At 33.8% G+C, this 23,430-nt stretch overlaps 2 protein-coding genes and 1 non-coding gene across 9 annotated transcripts; 2 read left to right on the forward strand and 1 right to left on the reverse strand.

Moving 5' to 3' along the window:
* The first annotated feature begins 10,087 nt into the window (after positions 1-10,087).
* Positions 10,088-12,664, forward strand: LOC105793353 (uncharacterized). Of its 7 annotated transcripts, none has more exons than XR_008197562.1 (5): positions 10,088-10,398; positions 10,583-10,720; positions 11,060-11,218; positions 11,654-11,930; positions 12,174-12,664. It is a non-coding gene; the product is annotated as an uncharacterized LOC105793353 (transcript). The 7 variants fall into 7 exon arrangements; XR_008197563.1 differs by having other exon boundaries at positions 10,090-10,398; positions 10,625-10,720; XR_008197566.1 differs by having other exon boundaries at positions 10,092-10,398; positions 10,625-10,720; positions 11,149-11,218.
* Positions 12,665-13,500: 836 nt separating this feature from the next.
* Positions 13,501-19,214, forward strand: LOC105793349 (non-specific lipid transfer protein GPI-anchored 12). Its single transcript, XM_012622268.2, has 3 exons — positions 13,501-14,016; positions 18,464-18,520; positions 18,908-19,214. Exons 1-3 carry the CDS (start codon positions 13,635-13,637, stop codon positions 18,997-18,999), a joined length of 531 nt encoding a protein of 176 aa, XP_012477722.1. The 5' UTR covers positions 13,501-13,634; the 3' UTR covers positions 19,000-19,214.
* Positions 19,215-19,359: 145 nt separating this feature from the next.
* Positions 19,360-20,897, reverse strand: LOC105793342 (GDSL esterase/lipase At1g71250). Its single transcript, XM_012622262.2, has 3 exons — positions 20,675-20,897; positions 19,830-20,447; positions 19,360-19,631 (listed from the first exon to the last, which is right to left on the reverse strand). Exons 1-3 carry the CDS (start codon positions 20,895-20,897, stop codon positions 19,408-19,410), a joined length of 1,065 nt encoding a protein of 354 aa, XP_012477716.1. The 3' UTR covers positions 19,360-19,407.
* Positions 20,898-23,430: the final 2,533 nt, after the last annotated feature.

Below are 23,430 nucleotides of genomic sequence, written 5' to 3' on the forward strand. Positions count from 1 at the left end.
TATGTTTGTTATTTATCATTTCAATGAACATTAATGAAGATGCATTTTGTCATGGTCTTTTCATTTCCATTAGTTTTGTAATTATTCCCTCTTCTCACAACCTTTCCTTACATGTATCTCATATCATTCCATAACATTGTGTTTGTTGATTCCAATACTTTGATGCTCCCCTATAGCAGTCTTTTCTATCCGCCTTTCAAGTGCTCAGATATCCATGGCATGAACAATCCCGTTACAAGTCTTGAAATCGATTTCGAGAATGCTATTTGTTTAGGAGAATTCGAAGCCGAGGAAGATGCTGAAAATTGTGACCCGTCTCCTGACTTACTGAGAATGGTAGAACAAGAAGAGAAACATATCTTACCCCATCAAGAATCTGTTGAGGTAGTGAACTTGGGGAATGAATAAAAGAAACAAGAAGTGAAGATTGGGACTTCTATTTCAGAAAACACAAGACGGGATTTGATCACCTTGCTCCATGAGTACAAGGATGTGTTTGCCTAGTCTTATCAGGATATGCCAGGATTGAACACAGATATTGTGGTCCATAAGCTCCCACTGAAACCAGAATGCAAACCTGTTCAACAGAAGCTAAGAAGAATGAGACCTAAAATGCTGTTGAAGATAAAAGAAGAAGTCAAGAAACAATTTGACGCTGGCTTCCTACAAGTCTCAAAGTATCCAGAATGGGTAGCTAATATAGTCCCAGTGCCGAAGAAAGATGGAAAGGTGCGGATGCGCGTGGATTATCGTGATCTGAATCAAGCAAGCCCTAAAGATAACTTTCCTTTACCGCACATCGACACTTTGGTGGATAATACGACAAAGCATTCTCTGTTTTCTTTCATGGATGGCTTCTCAGGTTATAATCAGATAAAGATGACTCCCGAAGACATGGATAAAACTACATTCATAACAATGTGGGGAACCTTTTGCTATAAGGTAATGCCGTTCGGATTAAAGAATGCTGGCGCAACATATCAGAGAGCCATGGTGACGTTGTTTCATGATATGATGCACAAAGAAATAGAAGTTTATGTCGATGATATGATTGCCAAATCTCGGGAAGAAAGAGAGCATGTGGGGAGTCTAAAGAAGCTGTTTGAAAGATTAAGAAAGTTCCAGTTGAAGCTTAACCCGGCTAAATGCACGTTTGGGGCTACCTCAGGAAAACTGCTAGGTTTCATTGTTAGTGAAAGAGGTATTGAGGTTGATCCAGATAAGATAAAAGCTATACAAGAATTGCCTCCCCCGCCTACACAAAAAGAAGTCAGAGGATTTTTAGGAAGGTTGAATTACATTGCTCGATTCATTGCTCAACTTACTAATCAGTGCGACCCAAATTTTCGACTCCTTCGAAAACATAATCCGGGAGAATGGAACGAGGAGTGCCAAGTGGCCTTCGACAAGATCAAACAGTATTTGTCTAATCCCCCGGTACTAGTACCGCCGACCTTTGGAAGACCGTTAATATTGTATCTGACCGTGTTTGAAAACTCAATGGGTTGTGTATTAGGGCAACATGATGAGTTTGGAAAAAGAGAAAAGGTAATTTACTACCTCAGCAAAAAGTTCACAGAATATGAGACAAAGTACCCGTCAATTGAAAAATTCTGTTGTGCATTGATTTGGACGGTTCGAAGGCTCAGGCAATACATGCTGTATCACACGACATGGTTAATTTCAAAACTGGACCCAATAAAGTACATGATGGAGTCACCTGCACTCTCAGGGAGAATGGCCCGATGGCAGATCCTATTAACTGAGTATGACATTGTATATGTGAGCCAAAAGTCTATAAAAGGAAGCGCAATAGCTGACTTCTTGGCAAGTCGAACAACGGAGGAATACGAGCCTTTGAGATTTGAGTTCCCAGATGAAGATTTGATGTGCATTTCAGAAAAAGAGGGCGAGTCATCAAAAGGAAAGTCATGGAAGATGAGCTTTGATGGTGCATCAAATGCATTGGGGCATGGGATAGGAGCAGTCTTAATGCCACCTGAAGGGGACCATTACCCGCTTACTGCTAGATTGAATTTCTTCTGTACAAATAATATAGCGGAATATGAGGCTTGCATCATGGGACTTCGTGCAGCTATCAAGAGAAAAATCAAAATTTTAGAGGTACACGGGGACTCAGCATTAGTCATTTATCAAATTCGTGGAGATTGGGAAGTGAGAGATCCAAAATTAGTCAAATGTCATGATCTCGTTGCAGAGCTGCTCAAGGAGTTCTATAAAGTGACTTTTAACTACTTTCCACGAGAGGAGAACCAACTGGCTGATGCCCTAGCCACCTTGGCTTCGATGTTCAAGGCAAACAGAGAAACTGAGATAATGCCCATCCAAATGAGTATATATGAGACCCCCGCACACTGCTTTAGTATTGAGGAGGAGTCAGATGGACGACCATGGTTCCATGATATCTTGGAGTATATCAAGAATCAAAGGTACCCGAGCAAGCAAGCGAGAATGACAAAAGAACAATCAGAGAATGGCGATTGGATTTGTTCTTGACGGGATATTCTATACAAAGGGAAAAGATCAAGTGCTCTTGAGGTGCGTGGATATTGTTGAAGCTAGAAAGATACTTGAAGAGGTTCATGAAGGAATTTAGAAACACATGCCGTTGGTTTCACCATGGCGAGCAGATTATGAGACTTGGTTATTATTGGCTGACGATGGAAAGGGATTGCATTGGTTACGCACGAAAGTGCCACAAATGTCAAATTTATGGCTACAAAATTCATGCAGCTCCGTCGCTCCTTCATGTCATGACTTCTCCGTGGCCTTTTTCTATGTGGGGCATGGATGTTATAGGGCCAATTTCCCCGAAAGCTTCCAATGGGTATCGATTCATCTTTGTGGTTATAGACTACTTCACAAAATGGGTAGAAGCCACTTCGTTTGCTAATGTGACAAAGGCTGCAGTCTGTAGGTTCTTAAAAAAGGAGATTATATGTCGATATGCTCTACCTGAAAGAATCATTTCAGATAATGCTTTAAATTTGAACAACAAGATGATGAAAGAAGTATGTGAGCAACTCCAGATAAAACATCATAATTCTTCGCCCTATCGCCCAAAGATGAACGGAGCAGTAGAAGCCGCTAATAAGAACATTAAGAAGATTATTGGGAAGATGACTGAGACATATAAAGACTGGCACGATAAGCTACCATTCGCTTTGTACGCATATCGCACCTCGGTACGGACGTCTACGGGGGCAACTCCTTTTTCTCTGGTCTATGGAATAGAAGCCGTTCTGCCTATCAAAGTAGAGATCCCATCCCTGCGCGTCTTGATGGAGACATAGAGGAATCAGAGTGGGTTCGAGCTCGATGTGATCAGCTAAACCTTATTGAAGGGAAACGCTTGAAGGCAATTTGTCATGGACAGATGTACCAGAAGAGAATGATTACGGCCCATGATAAAAAGGTGCGGCCAAGAGAATTTCGCGAAGGAGAGCTCGTACTGAGAAAGATTCTCCGTCTGAAGGACTTTCGAGGAAAATGGTCACCAAATTGGGAAGGACCATACGTTGTAAAGAGGGCATTCTCAGGAGGGGCTCTGATTCTCACTAAGATGGACGGGAAAGAATTACTTAATCCAGTGAACTCAGATGCTGTGAAGAAATATTATGCCTAAAAAAAAAGAGAAAAAAACAACAAAAAAACAAAAAAACAAAAAAACAAAAAAGCAAAAAAAAAAGTAAAAAAAAAGAAGAAAAATCAAGATAAAAAAAGAAGAAAAATCAAGATAAAAACCCGAAAAAGGGCGTCTTGATAAACAAAAAGGATTAGGATGAAAACCCGAAAGGGCGTCCTAATGAAGTGAGCTCGAACTTAAGGTGCAAGATGACTTGAACAGTGAGTTGAATGACGAAGTTGCAATATTTGAAGCATTCTCAGAAGCTCGAAACCTTCTACACAAGAAACCGTGCTTGAATGGATCCAGGACAAAGAAACGTGGAGAAGTTCATGCATTGGATATCTAGAGCATTTCTGGCCATTGAATTCGCTTTCTTTTCTTTATGACGTTTTATTTGTTAAACTTTCTTTGTCAATTTCCTTTGTTTGTTGCTTTCTTTTAAAAATTAAATGAATGTGAGGTTTTTCTTTCATGCCTACTTTGCCATTTTTTCCATGCATCTTGTGTTTGATTCATTTAAATGATAAATAGTAAGATGGCATACTCTAAACAAAAGGAATGTTGAGCATTACCTGGATGAGAATTTGATAAATACAAGGGCCCCAAAGCAGGAACAAAGTTCAACAAGGGGGCAAGAAGGTGATATACGAAGATGTGGATTACTCACAGAACTTGAGGATGAGTACAAAACTGGAGAGAAAAGACAAGAATTGAGGAAATGAATGCAGACCCTCACTAAAATCAAAAGTGGGGCATGTGACAAACAGCCTAGGGTGCATGGCATGATCATGTAGACACGAAAGCATTTAGGACAAACACGTGCATATCATAATAACATCATACATGACATATACAGGTATCTTAGTAGAGCAGGGAATACTGAGAGAAAGTTGCACAGAATCAACGAAGAAGAAGGCTTTAGTTTCACCTGATGTTTTGAAACCCTGTTTCTTTCAAGAATTATATTTTTCAATTTTTGTTTTTCAAAAATCAACTCATAATACGAGAGGTGAGTTGAGCCTCGGGTCACGCTGAGTTATTTTTAAATTGCTGTTTTTCAAAAAAATCAACTCATATTGCGAGAGGTGAGTTGAGTCTCGGGTCACGCCGAGGTATTTCTTTTAAATTTTCTTTTTTTCAAAAATCAACTCACAATACGAGAGGTGAGTTGAGCCTCGGGTCATCCTGAGGTATTTTCAATTTCTGTTTTTCAAAAATCAACCCATATTGCGATAGGTGAGTTGGGCCTCAGGTCGCACGCTGAGGTATTTTAAATTTCTGTTTTTCAAAAATCGACTCATAATGCGAGAAGCGAGTTGAGCCTTGGGTCATCCTGAGGTATTTTCAATTTATGTTTTTCAAAAAAATCAACTCATATTGCGAGAGGTAAGTTGAGCCTTGGGTCGCACGCTGAGGTATTTTAAATTTCTGTTTTTCAAAATCAACTCATATTGCGAGAGGTGAGTTGAGCCTCGAGTCACATGAGGTATTTTTCAATTTCTGTTTTTTAAAAAAATCAACTCATATTGCGAGAGGTGAGTTGAGCCTCGGGTTATGCCGAGGTATTTCTTTTAAATTTTCGTTTTTCAAAAAATCAACTCACAATACGAGAGGTGAGTTGAGCCTCGGGTCATGTCGAGGTATTTCTTTCAAATTTTCGTTTTTCAAAAATCAACTCATAATACAGAGGTGAGTTGAGCCTCGGGTCATACCGAGGTATTTCTTTTAAATTTCCTTTTTTCAAAAAAGTCAACTCATAATACAGAGGTGAGTTGAGCCTCGGGTCATGCCGAGGTATTTCTTTTAAATTTCTGTTTTTCAAAAATCAACTCATAATACAGAGGTAAGTTGAGCCTCGGGTCATGCCGAGGTATTTCTTTCAAATTTTCGTTTTTCAAAAATCAACTCATAATACAGAGGTGAGTTGAGCCTCGGATCATGCCGAGGTATTTCTTTCAAATTTTCGTTTTTCAAAAATTAACTCATAATACAGAGGTGAGTTGAGCCTCGGGTCATGCCGAGGTATTTCTTTTAAATTTCCGTTTTTTTCAAAAATCAACTCATATTGCGAGAGGTGAGTTGAGCCTCGGGTCATCCTGATGTATTTTTCAATTTTCGTGTTTTCAAAAAAAAAATCAACTCATATTGCGAGAGGTGAGTTGAGCCTCGAGTCACGTCGAGGTATTTTTCAATTTTTGGTTTTCACAAAAATCAACTCATATTGCGAGAGGTGAGTTGAGCCTCAAGTCATATCCTGAGGTATTTTTCAATTTCTATTTTTCAAAAAAATCGACTCATATTGCGAGAGGTGAGTTGAGTCTCGGGTCACATACCGATGTATTTCTTTTAAATTTCTGCTTTTCAAAAAAATCAACTCATATTGCCAGAGGTGAGTTGAACCTCGGGTCACATATCGAGGTATTTCTTTTAAATTTCCGTTTCTCAAAAATCAACTCATAATGCGAGAGGCAAGTTGAGACTCGGATCATGCTGAGGTATTTTCAATTTCTATTTTTCAAGAAAAAAAACGATAATAAATTTTTAACAATCGAACAAAATTCAGTGCTTTTAAGTCTTTGCTCTATCTCTGTTTCACAGCGACGAGCAAAGAGGGGCAGTTGTAATCATTGAATTTTGTCCGGTCTGTAGTTCGTGTTTTGTTTTATTTTATTTCATTTTATATATATGTTTTTTTAATAATTTTGTGGGATTGGCCTCATTTGGGCTTAATGATTGGGTCCAATGGTTGGGCCTTTGGGGTTTGGATAATTGGGTTTTAAGTAATTAGATTTTAAGCTTGTTCGGGCTTTAGCCCATTTTTATTTTTATTTTTATAATAATTTTAAATATTAATTAAATAGTCATAATAAAATTTAAAAAAATACAAAAAAATAAATGGCATTTTAGCCTTCGAACTTTTCAAAATTTACATTTTGGCCCCATATTTCTCTGAAATTACATTTTTCCCCTGGAAATTTTACACCCTTTACATTTTGGTCCTTCTGAGCATGACAAGACTGCCCCCAACCAGCATTCTTGCGTGCCCCGCTTGCCACGCCTGCCACCTCCAATGCATGGCCTTCCTTCCCCTAGCCACCTGCAGACAAAGGAATAGAAGACAAAAATGGTAAGATTAAAAGAGGAAAATGGAAGAGAAGAAGGGGGGGCAATCGAAAAAAAAGGAGAAAAAGTGCAGAGAAAATTCAAAAAAAATCCAAACAATAACAGCCCAACAGCCCTCGCCACCGTCGTGCCACTACCCGCCACCGCAGCCACCGTACCACCACCTAGAAGCCAAGAGAAATTGAAACAAAAAGAGAAGCAAAACAAAAACGCAGCAGCAAAAAAACAAGAAAAAAAGCAAAAAAAAGGTCCAAAAAGAAAGCCCAGTCGTCCCTTCATCGCCACCGTGCCACCACCGGCCGTTGTACCAGGTGGAGGAAACGCCCTCAAAGGCGCACGTGGGGTTAAGGTGCGGCCCGAAGAAGAAGAAAGAAGAAAGAAAAAAGAAGAAGAAAAAGGGAGAAGAAAAAGAAAAAAGAAAAAGAGAAAGAAAAAGAAAAAAAATTAAAAGTCAGTCGGGTCAACCCGACCCGACCCGACCACCCGACCCTCGGAGCCATCCCGACCCAACCCGCGCTCCAACAGCCCTCTCCAAACAGCAGGATCCAGCAGCAAAACACCCAGGCCCAAGCAAAAAAAAGAACCAGAAAAAAAAATAAGCAGCAGGCCCAATAGCAGTAACAGCCCAGCAGAAGAAGAGAAAAAGGAAGCAGGCCCCTTTTGCGTAGGCCCAGCGCAGGCCCAGCAGCAGCAAGCCCCAGGCTCAGCAGCAGCAGGCCAAGCAGGCCTCCCTTTGGCCCAACGCCCAGGCCCGACATCCAGCAGAAAAAAAGAAAAAAAAAGGAAAAAAGAAAAGGGCCCACCACTTTGGGGCTTTTTGGTAATTTCCTTAAATTTTTTAATTTAGCTTCATTTATTTAAATATTATTTCATTTAAATTTAATTAGCATATTTTAAATAGTTTTTTTAGTAATATTAGAGTGGCTTTATTTGCAAATAAAAAAATGAAATAAAAATTATTTTAATAAATAAGGCAACGAATCGGTTTAGCATCGAGTCACCGAATTCATCGCTATGTTGGGTGAATATCGATAGCTCGTGTTAAATTCGGGACGCCCTTTTAAAAATAAAAAAAATTCAAAAATCCCCGTATTTAAAAATTTCTCGTGTTTTAATAGAATCCCGATTAAATGTTAAATTGAATTGAGTTAACACTAATTCGATGGTTTCATCGCCATATCGGGATGAATATCATCGATTCGTGATAAATACGGTATTTTTTAAAGAAAAATCGTGTTTCAAAAATTTTCATATCTTCAAAAATTTCTCGTATTTCAAAAAATCTTCACTTTTTACGTTTTCAAAAAAAAATTCCGTGTTTCAAAAAACTCTCTTGAATACTCTTTGATGTTATCGTGTTTTCAAAAAATTCTCGTGTTTGACAAATTTTCGTGTTTTCATGTTCTCAAAAAATTCTCATGTTTCAAAAAGCTTCGTGTTTTCAAAAATCCTCATGTTTCAAAAATCTTCGTGTTTTCAAAATTCTAGTGTAACAAAAATTTTCATGTTTTCAAAAATTTCCCGTATTTTCAAACATTCTCGTTTTTTGAAAATTTTCTTGTTTTCAGAAAAAAATTTCCGTGTTTTATAAATTTTCGTGTTTTCAAAAAAAAAATCCCGTCTTTCAAAAATTTTCGTGTTTTCAAAAATTGACCGTGTTTCATAAATTTCCGTGTTTCAAAAAAAAATCTTATGTTTCGTAATTTATCAAATCTTTTGTGTTTTCAAAATAAAATTTTGTGTTTTCAAAATTTTCGTGTTTCAAAAAGAAAATTCGTGTTTTGAAAAAATTCTCATGTTTCAAATTTTTCGTGTTTTTTTAAAAAAATTTCGTGTTTCTAAAATTCTTGCGTTTAAAAAAAAAATTCGTGTTTTCAAAAAAAAGGGTTGTTGTGTTTCAAAATTCTCCTGTTTCAATCGAATCATGACTAATATTAAATTGAACTCATATTTTTGAAAATGAAGACAACACGCGTTTAACGAGATACCAATTTTGGGCGTCGCGAGGGTGCTAATACCTTCCTCCCGCGTAACCGACTCCCGAACCCTAATTTTCTCTGGATTTTGACGTGGACCTAAAATTGACTCTTTTTCAGAAAATTTGAAAAATAAATTTTCTTTTAAAAAAAGAGAATTTATTAGGTGTCTGATCACACCTAGAAAAAAGATCGGTGGCGACTCCCTTTTTAAATGAAATCGGAATTCCGTTTTTAAATTTTCAACAATCAATTCGATTAGCACCCGTGCCCGGAATTTTTAGGTCGCTACAACACCAAGCTCAGATACCATGACAAGAATAGGATAATCCATTTCAATCATATTGATAGACCTCAAGAGTATACATAATATTCATATAGCATTAGTCACGTATGAATAGAAAAGATATATAATATATTCTTATGTATGAGTCTAAAATATATACAATAATATACAATACATTCCTAAAAGATAATATCTTATAATAATATCCTAACAGGGATACTTTCATCCAATCACCCTCCTGAGTTTTCCCAACTCGGTTCGATCCCAAACATTGATTGTTCTCTCATTTTGTTTTCCCCGTGTTTGTATTTAATAACCCCTTACAAAAAATGACCTTGCTTGCCACAAAATGCAATAAAGCGCAGTGGAAGCTTGGAGACTTAACGTTCCACCTTCATCCTTATGAATTTATGCTCTCCAAGTTTCTTCATATTTGAATTAAAGGAAACATACCTTCTTATATGATTACTGATTCGCTCAACAATTCCTTCCACCATCTGGTCCCAAAGTTTAGGAGTATCAAAGGTATACGCTCACGGTCAAAGTTGGCCATCATAATTCTGAAACAACCATAAATGGTTGTTAAATGACGATGGCACACCTTTGAGAACACGATATTTGTCTCTCATGGACCCAAACCTTATCAATAAAATAGAATCATCTAGTGATTCAAACTGGGCTGGAACATAGCTATTAGGGCATCTTGATTTGGACGACAATCTAGCTCCACAGTTCTTCGTAATTAGACGACTCATGTATATCTTCAACATCTTAGATCTTGTGATAACTCTTGTTGAAATGACCTATTTTGTTGTTTAAAAAATTAAATTTATGATTAAAATTTTGTCAAAAATATGAGATCAATGATTAAGTTCACACCCCAAAGTTCAAACCTTTTTATAGAATTTTCTTAATTTGTGATTTAACTTTGTACCAAAAATAATTAATTTTAAATAAAAAACATTTTAAAAATGATTTAATTTAGATTTGGTTGTTGGGATAAGTGGACCTAGATCACGTCAACTAGTTAGGGTCCGTTCTTTTTCTCGTTTGAAAAGAACTTTTTCACTAAAAAGCACTTTTCTCTTAAAAGGAACCAAGAACAACCTCCTTTTCTCTTACAAATTTTCCATCAGAAAAGTGCTTCTCTCTAGATGGAGAAGCTAAAATTTTCTCCTTTTCTTCAGCGTTAACTGCTTTTGGATGATTATTGACCAAATTCTACCCCAAACGTTTTTTTCCCCTCTGCTGGTTCCCCAAATTTTCTTTCCCCTCTGCTGGTGAAATTGGAGCTTTATACCCAATTTCTTTTCCCCATTTTCGGCTTTTAAAGATATTTTCTATTCTTTGTTCCTCTTCCGCAGGTGAGAGTTTCTTTTATATTTCTTCTTCTGTTTAATTAGTTCCTCTTCTGTTTAATATTTTCTTTCGCTGGAATTTGATTGCCATGCTTCATTGTTATAAAATACTCTATTCTTTCGTCTCGTAGCTTTCACAAGGCATACACATGTTTGGCTTTATGATTTATTTTATCTGTGTTATCACAAGTCTACAAAATGGTCTGAAGGTTCTGGTGGGTGGGTGAGTCAGATAAGTGGGGGTGGTGCTTTGCTTTAGTTACATATAAAGGCTTACAGTAGCTGGGATCAAAGAGATGCAGCCAAGCATACACTCTATTTATGTTTGGTATTTTGCTCATTGTCTTATTTTGCTCTCCTTCTGTTTGTTGAACTTCCCCAATCAATTCCATTTGTTGCTTCTTCTTTTTTCTTAAGAAATGTGAGAATGTTTGTTGTGTACCCTGATAAGAGAAAAAACTTGTCTGTTGTTGTTGTTGTTTTGTTGCTTCTTCTTCTTTTTTCTTTCTTTTTTCTATTTATGTTTGGTATTTCTTTTTTCTTAAGAAATGCGATTAGCATAAAGGGTCTGTTGCTGTTTTGTTTAATTAATTTCATGTTAGTAACAGAGTAATTAAGTCTATTTATGTTTCGATGCTGTAGCTTTCATGAGAATAGTTGTTTTCAGGTAATTAAGTCTCAAATTTAAGTTCAAAACATCTTGAAGTGGTTCAACATTTCAATTCCTGTTTCTTCTTCCTGTTACATTTGTGCAAGGCTTGACTCAACTAGAGCACTTAGACCAGCTATCACGTAGAGTTCCATTTCTTAAAGGAATTTTAAAACAGTGAGTATCATTCTAACTCTATTGCAAAACCAATATAAGCTAGTTATTTTTTTTTCAATTATGCTGCTTTCATATCACATTGCAGTCATGACTGATACCTGATGCAACAAACTCTATATAGAAACCTGCATGAAAAGATCCATAATTGTGAACCCTGTTAATACTCCTATATCTGCTATTGCTTGTGGCGCATACTGAGAACATGCCTAGATTGAAGGCTCTGAAAGACAATCTAGAGTACATAAATAGCCAGATACAACTTATTATAGTGATGTCATTGTTATTTAACTGCATTAAACTCATCTAAGCTCTTTGTGTGTATTAATACATGTAAACAGGACAAATATCATTGTTATTAAGTGGAAACTCGAAGGAGTTAAAAGAGAAGGAACCAGACACTCATTGTGAATCTATCTTGTTTGTTATGCTATGCAGGGAGTTCATACACCGGGTGGTAACAGGTTACTTACCAAGTGTGATTCTAATCTTATTTCTGTATGCTGTTCCACCAACCATGATGTTGTTTTCTGCAATGGAGGGGAATATTTCACGTAGTCAGAGGAAACGGAGTGCTTGCATCAAAGTTCTATACTTCACAATTTGGAATGTTTTCTTTGTTAATGTCCTTTCTGGATCCATCATCAGGCAATTGACTGTTTTCTCAATTTTTAAAGATGCACCTAAACAACTTGCCAGAGCAGTGCCAACCTAGGTAACCTTTCCATGCGTCCTCAATTGTTGGTTTAATAAAACCTCAACACCTCCAACTTCATGGCAAGTTGTTATATGCATTTAGATTTAGATTTTACCTTGGTCTATTGAGATGCATGAAATACACTATTAAGCGCTCTCTTTTGTAGGCACTCACATATGACAGATTGCTTTTCTCACTTTTTATGGCATGTGATTGTGTATCTTCAGGATTACATCTAACTGAAATTGTTCTCGTCTGCAGGCTACCTTCTTCACGACTTACGTATTATCATCAGGCTGGGCTAGCTTGTCCTGTGAAATAATGCAACCTTTCCCGCTTATTTGCAGTTTTGTTAGAAAATTCATACTAAGAACCAAAGTAGAACCATCTAGTTGTGCTCTAACCTTCCCTCACATTTATTGCTGCAACCGATAGTCAAACTGTCCGTAGCTCAGTTTGGGGAGCACCCTACGATCCATCACTTGCTCAGAGGTAAACTAGGAGAAGCTGCCTTGAAAGCCTCGCGTTGACCCTGGATTGTAGCTTTATGGTGTTAAAGATATCAGCAGTTAATAAAGCACCACAGATTACAGTATGGGCATTCCATATTTTACCCTCAAATTAGAATCTTAGTATCCATTGCACGCTAAACTGTTCAATTGAAACTATGTTTGCTTTTATAATTCTAAGTATTTTGTTTTATATTTTCAAACATTTAATCTAAAGGGTGATGAAATAGTTAGTTCGATCCATTGTTAATTGAATTAAAATTAACAAACTGTTAGTTGAATTGAGTTTTTTTTTCTGTTAAAATAAGTAACCGAATCGAACCAACTTCAATTAATTTTGTCGGCTTTCTATTGAATTGTTGTTTATATAACTTTTTTTTCTTTTGGTCCAAAGTTCATACCATTTTGAAACAATTAATGGTAAACATTACACTAAAATGGTAGTGTGCATTAAATCGAACAAAATATGATAAACAATGTGCATTGTCATATATTAGAACGAAAACATTATAACATTATATTACAATGATAGTGGAACGAAATTGATAGGTGTATAATTAATATATGTTTTAGAGTTAAATTCACACTTAGTTTTAGGCTCTTTTTAAGTGAATTACTAAGTTTAATATTGGGTTTTAGTAATTAGATTTTAGATTTTAGATTTTAGATTTTAGTTAGATAGTATTATGTTTGTTTAGTTTTAGTGTTAAAGTAGCCCATCAAATATCTAATTACAAATATTTAATTTTTATATTTAAATATTTAAATATAATTTAAATATTCTAATTAAATTTGATAAATAATTAATATTAATTATTTAGAAATATTTAAAATTAATATTATATATTAAAATATTAACAATAAGTTATAATAAATTATTTTTATATTTTTGCTAAAATATCATAATATTAACTAATTTGAACATTATTTAAATATATATTTATTACTTTATAATCTCAGGTCTAAAATGGACATTTTATTCTTCAAAAATACTTTTTGACAGTAATACCATACACTTAAATTTCTCAAAAATACTTGTCAAAAGTAAGGAAGAACTTGCACTTAGTAGCTTACAACAAATTTATAAATTTGGCATAGCTCGTCACTAACTTGTTTATTTCTCCCCCATCTCACTCACCTTCTCTCTCTCAAATCTAATTTGTTTCCCCTTCTCATTTCCCACAGTAGCGTTAACCTGCCTTGACCCACAGAGATGGCAACTAAACTGAGGGTAACAATTGTTGTTGCCACCATCTTTGTGCTAACATTCTGCAGGGTGGCGACGGGACAGGAACCGGCAGCGGTGGGGTTGGGGTTGGGACCATCAGCAGAGGCACCGACGGCGGATTGTTTTACGAACTTGTTGAACTTATCGGATTGCTTGACGTTCGTGGAGGCAGGGAGCAATCTAACGAAGCCGGTGAAGGCATGCTGTCCGGAGCTGGCGGGGTTAGTGGAAAGCAGTCCACAATGTTTGTGCAATCTATTGGGTAAAAACGCAACCGCAGTGGTTGGGATGGACATTGATATGAAGAGAGCTCTGAATCTTCCCACAGTTTGTAATGTTTCCACTCCTCCTGTGACTCTCTGTTCAGGTATTTCATTTGTTCCTCTTTACCTTTTCCTTTTAGATCTGGTGAAGAATCCTAATCATCTGTCTACTTGATTCACAATATATGTGATTTTCAATTTCAAATTTCAAAAAACTTACAAACATGAAAAACTAAAGGATTGAATTCAGAGTCTACCCTAATCTATTCATCTGCGGACACTGGAAATATATATAATATTTATAAGATGGTTGGTAAATTTTCAAAATTATTATATATATATATATATATTTAAAAAATCATTTTCAAGTAAATAAAATAATTAACGGCTCTTATATAATATTTTTAAAATAAAATTTTGTATAAGTTATTTCTTTTATATAATAAAATTATAAATTAAAACTTTCAATTTAATTTGGATAATCATAATTTTAAATTTAGAATTTAAAATCGTCAAATATCATAATTCGAATTAATTTTCGATTTTTCTCAGCGGTAATTACCATGAAATAGCATAAGAAAAGTATGTTATTCATTTAAAATTTGTGCATTAGATTTCCATTTTTAATATAAATTTAATTTAATTTGTAGTAACATAAGAAATAAGTGTTCATCATTTTCTCTAGCCGAAAGAATAAAGTGTTAATCATTGTCCATTAACGCTAAATTACAGGGTTGGTAGGGTCCACGATTTCCTAAATTTTAATACTTCTTTCAAAAATATATTTTTAGTCGGTCATTTTAAACCATTAGTATTATCATTTCAACATAAGATATATTTATATTTGGCTAAATTTTCATCAAAATATCTTATACTAAACCTTATTTGTTGATCTTAATTTAATTCTTATTATTTTACCTTTTTCAATCAAATAGTACACTTATGTTAATTTCTAAGTAAATAGTAAAAATTTTGTGTATAATTTAGATATTTAATTAATTATTTTGACATCAAGGCATTGGTTCTTATCCTTTTTTTACTTGTGCTTCTTAATTTGGTTCATTAATTATTTAATATGGGCTAAAATTGGGATTCGGCAAAAAACTTTTTAAAAATTGGGTAATTATTTTTATTTTTATTATGAATAATTTTATTATAGGTTTTGAATTTCTCAACTCATAAATAGAAGGATAATATGTTTGAATACTCGAACCTATATCCTCTTACATTTACATTTGCTGTGCCTTATAAAATTTAATCTCATCAAGAGTTTTCAAAATTTGTTGTGCCTTAAAATTTTAATCTTCATGAAGAGTTTTAAAATTTTAAATCTACATAGTGAAAGCCCTTTAGTATCTTGAATTAATGCCTTTTGCTAAAGAGAAAGTTTTGTCATTAAAAGCACTTATTACAATTAATCATGTTACTATTTATAAAATTATTATTTTATTATTAAATAGAGGAGCTAATAATTAATTTAATAATTTTAATCTATTAAATTGTAGAAGTTATTGCTTAAGTTTTAATTGATTGATATTGAGGATTATTTTTTATTTATGAATTAGAGAGAGATTATGAGTAATTCTAAATGTTGTATAAAAACCAAATATAATCAGAATCTATAATAATATTATTAAAAAATAGAAGTTGATTGTTGCTTAGTATTATTTTTATCAAGACTATTAATACAAATTTAAAGAAAATTTAGGAGCATGTTTTCAAATTCATTAAAAACCTATAAGAAAATTAAATATACCTAGTGCCTGCCTGTTGCCTGATTCTCGGTTACCTCGCACCTCACTTTTCGTGCACTGCCTTTATTAAAAAAAAGACTTCATATGCACAATTTTCTTTTAGATATTAATAATTGGGGTAGGCTTTATTTATTATAATTCTGATGGTGAGACTATACTAGAAAAGAATGGTAAAGGATATTAAATTAAAACAATAACTTATTAAAAATATATTTAAATTAAAAAAACATTATATTTATATTAAACAATTATCTTAAATAATAATGATAAAAACAAGAATCCTCCAGTCCTCTGGCGAAGGCTCAGTCCAGTCATAGGACCCTTAAGTTAGGGTTGGTCAAAAATGACCAATTCATTTGGGTAAGATTATGGTTAACTTAATTTTCAGTTTAAGGTTTCAATTACACTGGTTTTGTTGGTAGGTTATGATTATTAAAATTAACTATCTATATTATTTTTAATTTATATTTATAATATATAATAGTCTTAAGGCACATTTTAGTTTCTGAAGTGTACCGCTTTTACGATTTTAGTCTAATCTTTTTTTGGCTCATTTCAATTTCTAATATTATCATATATTTTAGTTTAGTCCATAATAATATACATTTTCGATTCAGGACATTAAAAAGAACCGGCCAACCAATCATATATTGTTACATGTCATTATAATAATGTAATTATTATGTCCTCATCTAAAAAACCTTTAATATCTTTACAATGAAAAAATTACAAAAAATTTTAAAAATAGAAAATATAAAATTATTAAAAATTACAAAAGATGTTTAAAATTTTAAAGATTATTAAAATAATTAGAAAATAGAAAAACTAAAAATTACAAAAGAGCATTATAAAATATATTAAAAACTAAATTTTTAAAAAATATTAGAAATTTTAATATTTTTAAAATTTTAAAATCACATTTATTAGAACTTGAACATGAGATCGTTGTCATTTAGAAGGATACTACCTACAATAGTTGTTTTATAATTTAATTAATCAAAATTATAATTAATAGATTTTTAGGTGATAAATATAGATAAATTTCTTTTTCAAATTCCTTAAATAATGAAAAATAATTTTATATTTTATGATCTGCCTTGTTAATGACTACATTTGCGGTTCCAAATCAAAGGGTTGATTTGTTCAATTTTGTAAGTCCAAAAGCTACAAAAAATTGAGAGAGGTTTAATTGATTTTTTAAAATTTTGGTGAGCCTTTTATACCATTAAGCCATCTTTTTTCCATGCATAATTGAGTAGAAGATACCGTATCATCATCTATATTATATCTATACAATATATAAATATTTTGATTGGATTAGTGTCATCCATAATTGAGTGCCAACTCAATTATTAAATTACTAAAAATCCTTATTCGACAAAGCAATGAATAATAATTTAAGGGTACTTTTGTCTTTTATATAACATTTAGAGGGAAAAAAATGCTTACAATGGATTTGAACCCAAAACACCAAACATACACTCTTTCAATTTTATATTTCAACTAAAGCAATTTTAATTCATATAGCATATGTGTTGTTATTATTAGTTTCAAATATTATATTTCATTATTTATTATATGTTTATTTATAAGCGCACCCATATGATCTAAATCGTAGTTTCTACATGCATCTGCGTGTGATAGAATTTCTAGTATTAATAATATTGTTAATTGAGTTAGTGTCACAAGTTAATTCGACATCAACTCAAGATTGATGGCAACACAATAATAAAAAAGTGTACTCATTTAGTATTCTTAATCTAATGTATTTATGTGTTTAAATTTCATTTTACTCACAGTTTAAATTTTTTTCTTGTTTTAATATCGTATATATTTAATGTGTTATTATTAATTAGTTTCAAATAATGTGTTTCATTATTTATTATATGTTAATTTCAAATACACTTTTCTGTTCTAAAATACGTGGTTTCCATACGTATACGCGTGTGATAGAATTTCTAGTTATTATTTATGTGTGTGACTGAATTGATGTCACAAGTCAACTCGACACCAACTTAGTTAAGGAAACTATGAAAATACCCTTTTATGTATACAATAAATTATGTTAATACGATGGTACTTTCGTCATTTTATATTTTTAATAAAACCGGTAAAAAATTACATATGGTAAGATTTGAATCTATACCACCAACATTTATAATTTTTTCTTTACCACTTCAACTAAAGTTTTATTTCAATATTTTTATACGTTTTAGTATTATTACACAAAGTTTTTCACATGCATTGTTTATAAATATATTGAAAATATCGTTGATTGAGTTAGTGTCACAAGTGAACTCGATATCAACTCAAGAAAATGACAATACCATGATAAATATTTGGAGTGTATTTAATATTCTTAATTTGATATATTTGTCTATTTAAAATTTTTTTCATAATTTAAACTAATTTTTATTTTAGTTTCGTACATATTGCAGATGCATTATTATTTTTAGTTTTATTACATTTTAATAATTATTTATTGTAAAATTATTTTAAAGACACACTTGTATTCTAATTACTCAATTTTCATACACATATACATGTGATAAATGTTTTAGTATTATTTTAAATATTTAATTAATTATATATATTTTATTTCTTTTCTTACATATAACTTTGTATAAGACATGATGTAAAACTTGCTTGAAACAAATATGAAAATGACACGAATTTAAACATTATGATAACTATTGTATCTGGTTTTTTTTTTTTTTTTTTGCTATATAGATTAGTTTTAATTATATTCTATACTAAAAAGAACATATTTCCTAATTATTTCTCTGCTTTTTTGCAGTCATCAATCGTGCCCCAGTTGCAGGTCCACCCCAAAGCGAAGAATCTGTGTCACCAGGTAACTTGAATTTTATTTTCTTTCATTTCATTCTTACTTTAAAATTTTGTTTCACAGAAAGCTTATTTTATGTCAAAAAGATTTAAGCATGAACACGAATTGAAATCTATACTTGTTAGTCAAAATTGTCACCAGATAAGAAATTTATATGTTAAATTAAAGCTTATGGCCAATAAGGTCTGGAATTCCGAGGTTTCAAAACATCAAATTTCACCCTAGGTCATCAATTATGATCATAAATAAAATTTATGAGATTCATCCTTTTATTGTAATTTTTCATCCATCATGTAAACCTAGCCCTAAATATGGTTTTAATTATAATTTTTCTTTTTTTATGTTTCGAGTTTAGATTATTAAATAACTGAGCTTTTCTTCTTCTTTTTTCAGGTGGCAGCCCTTCAAATGGAAACAGAAATGGAGCAGTCATTGGCTTGGCTTTCGCTACTGCCATTTTGCACACACTTTTTGGGATTTATTAATTTCTTTTCTCCATTAATAATCATGTACTTCATTATTTTAACATTCAAATATTCTGCGTGTCCTATGTATGCCTTTGTTTCTCTGGTAATGGGGATAAATACAATACAATACAACAGATGAAACAAAGAAAAACAGCAAATCCGTAAGGGACAAAAAATATGGTTCTGATTGCAGCATATACATATGGAGTTCCATATTTTTAATTTTCTTTTAACTTGGACTGCTATCTACTGCCATTGGTATATGGTTGATGTGCATGAGTTTTTCAGGAAAATTACACTTATTCTCAGCTAATTCCAGGGATATAGAACAATGGGTTTACCTAACAAAGGAACTTGAATCTATAGTGGCCTGTGAGAAATGGTGAAGATGAGTGAGGAGGGTCAAGTGGGAGGGGACACTGAAGATTAAACCAGACCACGGATTGTAGTTGGACGGCAAATGTTGGAGAGGAGTTGTTGACCGGACCATGTTGACTCAGCAAGCAATGAGTTAACTTTGGGTGTTGGGTTATAGAGATCCCACCACACATTTGCTGAAACAGTGTTGCAGGCTATATCTGAAGTCACGCACCCAATCTCTGCACCATACAAACCAAGCCCACAGCATGCATTCTTTGCATCCTCAAATCCTGTTTTTTTTTTTTTTTCGTCACACATTTTAAGTAAGATTTCTGTTCATGTGATTGCAAAAATTCCTCAGGTTTGTTATGTTACTCTTCCGGACTCTTCATTTTTCTTGAAATACTCGTGTTGTTAATTCGAATATAAACAACCCCTTTTTGTATCCCTTAACAGTTTTATATAAGACAAAATGGAAGGATTCATACCGAAGAAATGTGGATAAGTTATGATCTTCTTGACTCCTTGGTAAAGATCACAAAAGACGAGATGTGCATCAGGCAACTCTTCATTGAGCCTAACAATGCTCTTTTCTAGCAGTACATTATACCTCAAAACCACTTCATTTATCATCTCAACGCAGCCTGTTGCATCATCAATGTGCCATTGGAACAGTAAACTTGGAGCACATCCCAAAGGCAGTATCCCCATTAATACAACTTTTCTCACATTCATATCATACAGGTTCATCACTGCATGTACCATTTGGTTAACTAAAATTTCAGCAAATTGAGGGCCATTGTATTCAGCCATTACACCTGAGAAATTGCGGAGAAAGAGATCTATGTAGTCATCTTTGCCGAATGCGAGGTAAAAGAGGGAGGATCTGATGAAATGGCGAGAGCTTTCATGGCCGAGTTGAAGTTCCAATAGTTGAACCGTCTCGAATACTTGCCTTAGCTGGTGGTTAAGAGACTGGTGGCTAAGGCTAGTGGGGCTAAGGATTGTTGCGTGGGCTGCACCGTAGTTCACACCGTTTAGCAAGCCATCGATGGTTCCGTTCTGGGCGTAGAATGGCTCGGCGTATGGTAAACCCATTTTCTTAGCTGCATGCACTAGCCATGAAAATCATCAATTTCTTTTAAGTGCATTGCAATTTTCAAGAAGAGGATTCTGGAGCAAGATTGAAAGCGGAAAATGCAAATTGTAAAGAAACCAAGAACCATATGCAAATTAAACATATATTTTCCAGAAAAAAAGAAAGCAAGAAACAAAACGAACACCACAAATGCATATATGAAAGAAAATAGGGGAGAAAGAGGCAAGTGGTTACCAAGAAGATAGGGAAGAAGGATGGAATTGGAACCATTACAAGGAAGTAAGGAAAGATTTAAATGGATGATAGGGTAAAAGAGAGTGTTGGAGCCACAATCCACAGAAGAATCACCCAACACGTACATAGCAGACACATTCCGACTTGTTTTCTCAGGAACCATTGCTAGGTTGGTGATGCCCATTGAAACAAGTGCAACCATAAACAAAGCAAATCCTTCCATCGTCCTTCTTTTGATCTTAGGGTTCCTGCTCCATGTCGAATTTCTTTGTTTCTTTTGCTTCTGTTTCAATGCAAAGGACTCAGGAACCGTTGTATAGATTTATAGCGGGAAATGGATGCCGAATGAAGTATGAACACAAAGAGGAGAAAGCCCGGGCTTCGGTTTGGGCTTTCAACAGCTTCTTAACTAGATTTAAAACCCGATGTCCATCAATTTTTAATAATAAATTATTTTTGCAATTCTAATTTTTGTCATTATTTAACAATATTTATTATATTTGTAATTAAGATAAATATAATAAGCTGAAAATGAATAAGTGATCATAATTTAGATTCAAGGAGCCTTCTTCTCATTTACAACTGTAAGGGAAGACCAATTGAAATAGCAAAATATAATGTACTCCTTCAATGTCTTGAAACATTACTGCTTGGATATGATCAAAGTCTTAACATTCATGCATCGTATCTTTTTCCTTTTCTCTTTGGGTGTATCATCATTGATTACAACTCCTTTGCCTTTTATCTTGTCACAACTTTTGGTTCAATCCAACTTTCTGATCAGCTTCTTAAACATTCTATTAAAGTTTTATCCTCTTAACTAGATAAGGTCAATTGCTCCTGCAGGCCGTTTATGGTAGTTTCACCCTCAGTTGCAACATGCAATGCAATAATTTTATCATCTTTATCTTTTTTGTTCTATGTCTCATCGAGATTGATCTCAAATGTTTCAATGAACTGAGTCATTAATTTTCATATTATCACTATCATTTGCCTCCTTCATAGCAGTCATCTTGATTGCAAAAATTTCATGCAAAGATCGAAGCACTTTTCTGACCTACTTCAAATTTGGATATTCTTCGCTCAATGCAAATGCTTGATTTGTGATATTACATAGCTATGCATAGAACTCAGACAAGGTTCCAATGTATTGCATCCTCAAGGTCTCAAACATTTTGGTCAACATCCAAAGTTTGGACTTCACATTATTAATTCTTTCATGAGTTGTTTGTAATATAGTCTGAGCCTATTTAATAAATGGTAAACTTAGAGATGTGTCAAAAGTCATAGAAGCATAATTCATAAAAAAAAAAAAATTGCATTGAAGGCTTTAGAGTTTGTATTATTCAATTTTTCTTCATCATTGGTCCAAGTCACTTTAAGATTAGGAGTCTTCACACTAGTTAGATCAATTGTTGGCGATTCTCAACCAATTAGAGTCAGGCACCAAAAGCCTTCATCCTTGCCTTCTTAATTTGTGTCATTCAACATATGTTTCTCGAGATTGATGTTTCCTCTATCTCAATAACAAATCAATGACAAGATCTTCACTTAGTAAGTTGAGTGTCTAGATTTAGTATCAATCATAAGTTTGTTGATTTTGCCTTCTAAATTTTTGTTCAGTTGCAATTGAACTTAATATTAATTATAAAATAGGAGATGAACACCAAAGTTTGGTTCCGTAGTTCAAAAACATCCTACATTTGTATAGAGCTGGTAAATCAGGCTCGAGCAAAAAAGTCTGTCTGTACTGATCCGAGCCCATAACAATTCAAATTCGAGAAAGCTCAAGCCCGAAAAAATTTAAGCCTAAAAAAGCCTGAGCCCGAGAAAGCTTGAGTCTGTAAGAAAGCCTGACCTGAGTCGGTTCGTTTGTCACCTCTACATTTGTGAGGCCTTGTTGAAAGAGTAATTTACTATGATTTAACAAGTACATGACAAAATTTAAATCCAACTCACTTATCTAGTTGCAACCTCACTCCTATCCTCAATCAGAATCACTTTCCCCACTAATAAGCTTAGTTCTCAACTAAATAACAAGAACAATTTACTTACAACAATTTTTGTCACTAAAATATGTTCCTCATATAAACAAGATAATTGCTCTCTTAATCTCGAGAAATTATTAGGTAGGCCTTTCCTACCTCATTAACTATAGTCTCATCTAATAATTAATATAGTGCCATGTGGATTATTTTTACATAGCATTAAATTTTTGCTTAACTCATCCATTCCAATTCACCTTCCCCTCTTTCATCATGTACTTACTGACCTTGAGTAACCTATGTTATTCATCTCATTTTCTTTTCTCCTTGAGACTGATTTTTTGTTACTCTCTCCACCCTCTATTCTTCCATTTCTGATGGCTTTTTTGATCATTTCACCATTCATGATTATATCTGAGAAACTCTTTGAAGTACTTCCCAACATGTGCGTAATGAACGGGGCCTTCAATGTGTTGATAAAGAGCATTGTCGTCTCTTTCTCCAAGAGGGGTGGCTGAACCTGGACTGCAACCTCCCTCCACCTCTGTGCATACTGCCTAAAACTTTCGCTTGGCTTCTTTTCCATGTTTTGCAAGGTGATTCTATCAGGAACCATATCCGTCACATGACTGTATTGCCTCATGAATGCTTGTGCTAGGTCCCTCCATGAACTAATCTCGGTACGGCTCGATTGATTGTACCATTTAGACGCTGCCCCTACCAAACTGTCTTAGAAGTAGTGTACTAGCAGTTGATCATTATTGACGTAGC

This window comes from Gossypium raimondii, chromosome 7, assembly GCF_025698545.1.
Source record: "Gossypium raimondii isolate GPD5lz chromosome 7, ASM2569854v1, whole genome shotgun sequence".
Taxonomy (NCBI): Eukaryota; Viridiplantae; Streptophyta; class Magnoliopsida; order Malvales; family Malvaceae; genus Gossypium; species Gossypium raimondii.

Bases quoted from the DNA above. Each gene is read 5' to 3' on its own strand.
- LOC105793349 (XM_012622268.2), top strand. From the start codon at position 13,635: ATGGCAACTAAACTGAGGGTAACAATTGTTGTTGCCACCATCTTTGTG. The intron at 14,017-18,463 runs GTATTTCATTTG...GCTTTTTTGCAG, and splicing joins TCCTGTGACTCTCTGTTCAG to TCATCAATCGTGCCCCAGTT. The intron at 18,521-18,907 runs GTAACTTGAATT...TTCTTTTTTCAG, and splicing joins CGAAGAATCTGTGTCACCAG to GTGGCAGCCCTTCAAATGGA.
- LOC105793342 (XM_012622262.2), bottom strand. From the start codon at position 20,897: ATGGAAGGATTTGCTTTGTTTATGGTTGCACTTGTTTCAATGGGCATC. The intron at 20,448-20,674 runs GTAACCACTTGC...TAGTGCATGCAG, and splicing joins CCTTCTTCCCTATCTTCTTG to CTAAGAAAATGGGTTTACCA. The intron at 19,632-19,829 runs GTATGAATCCTT...AAAAAAAAACAG, and splicing joins AACTTATCCACATTTCTTCG to GATTTGAGGATGCAAAGAAT.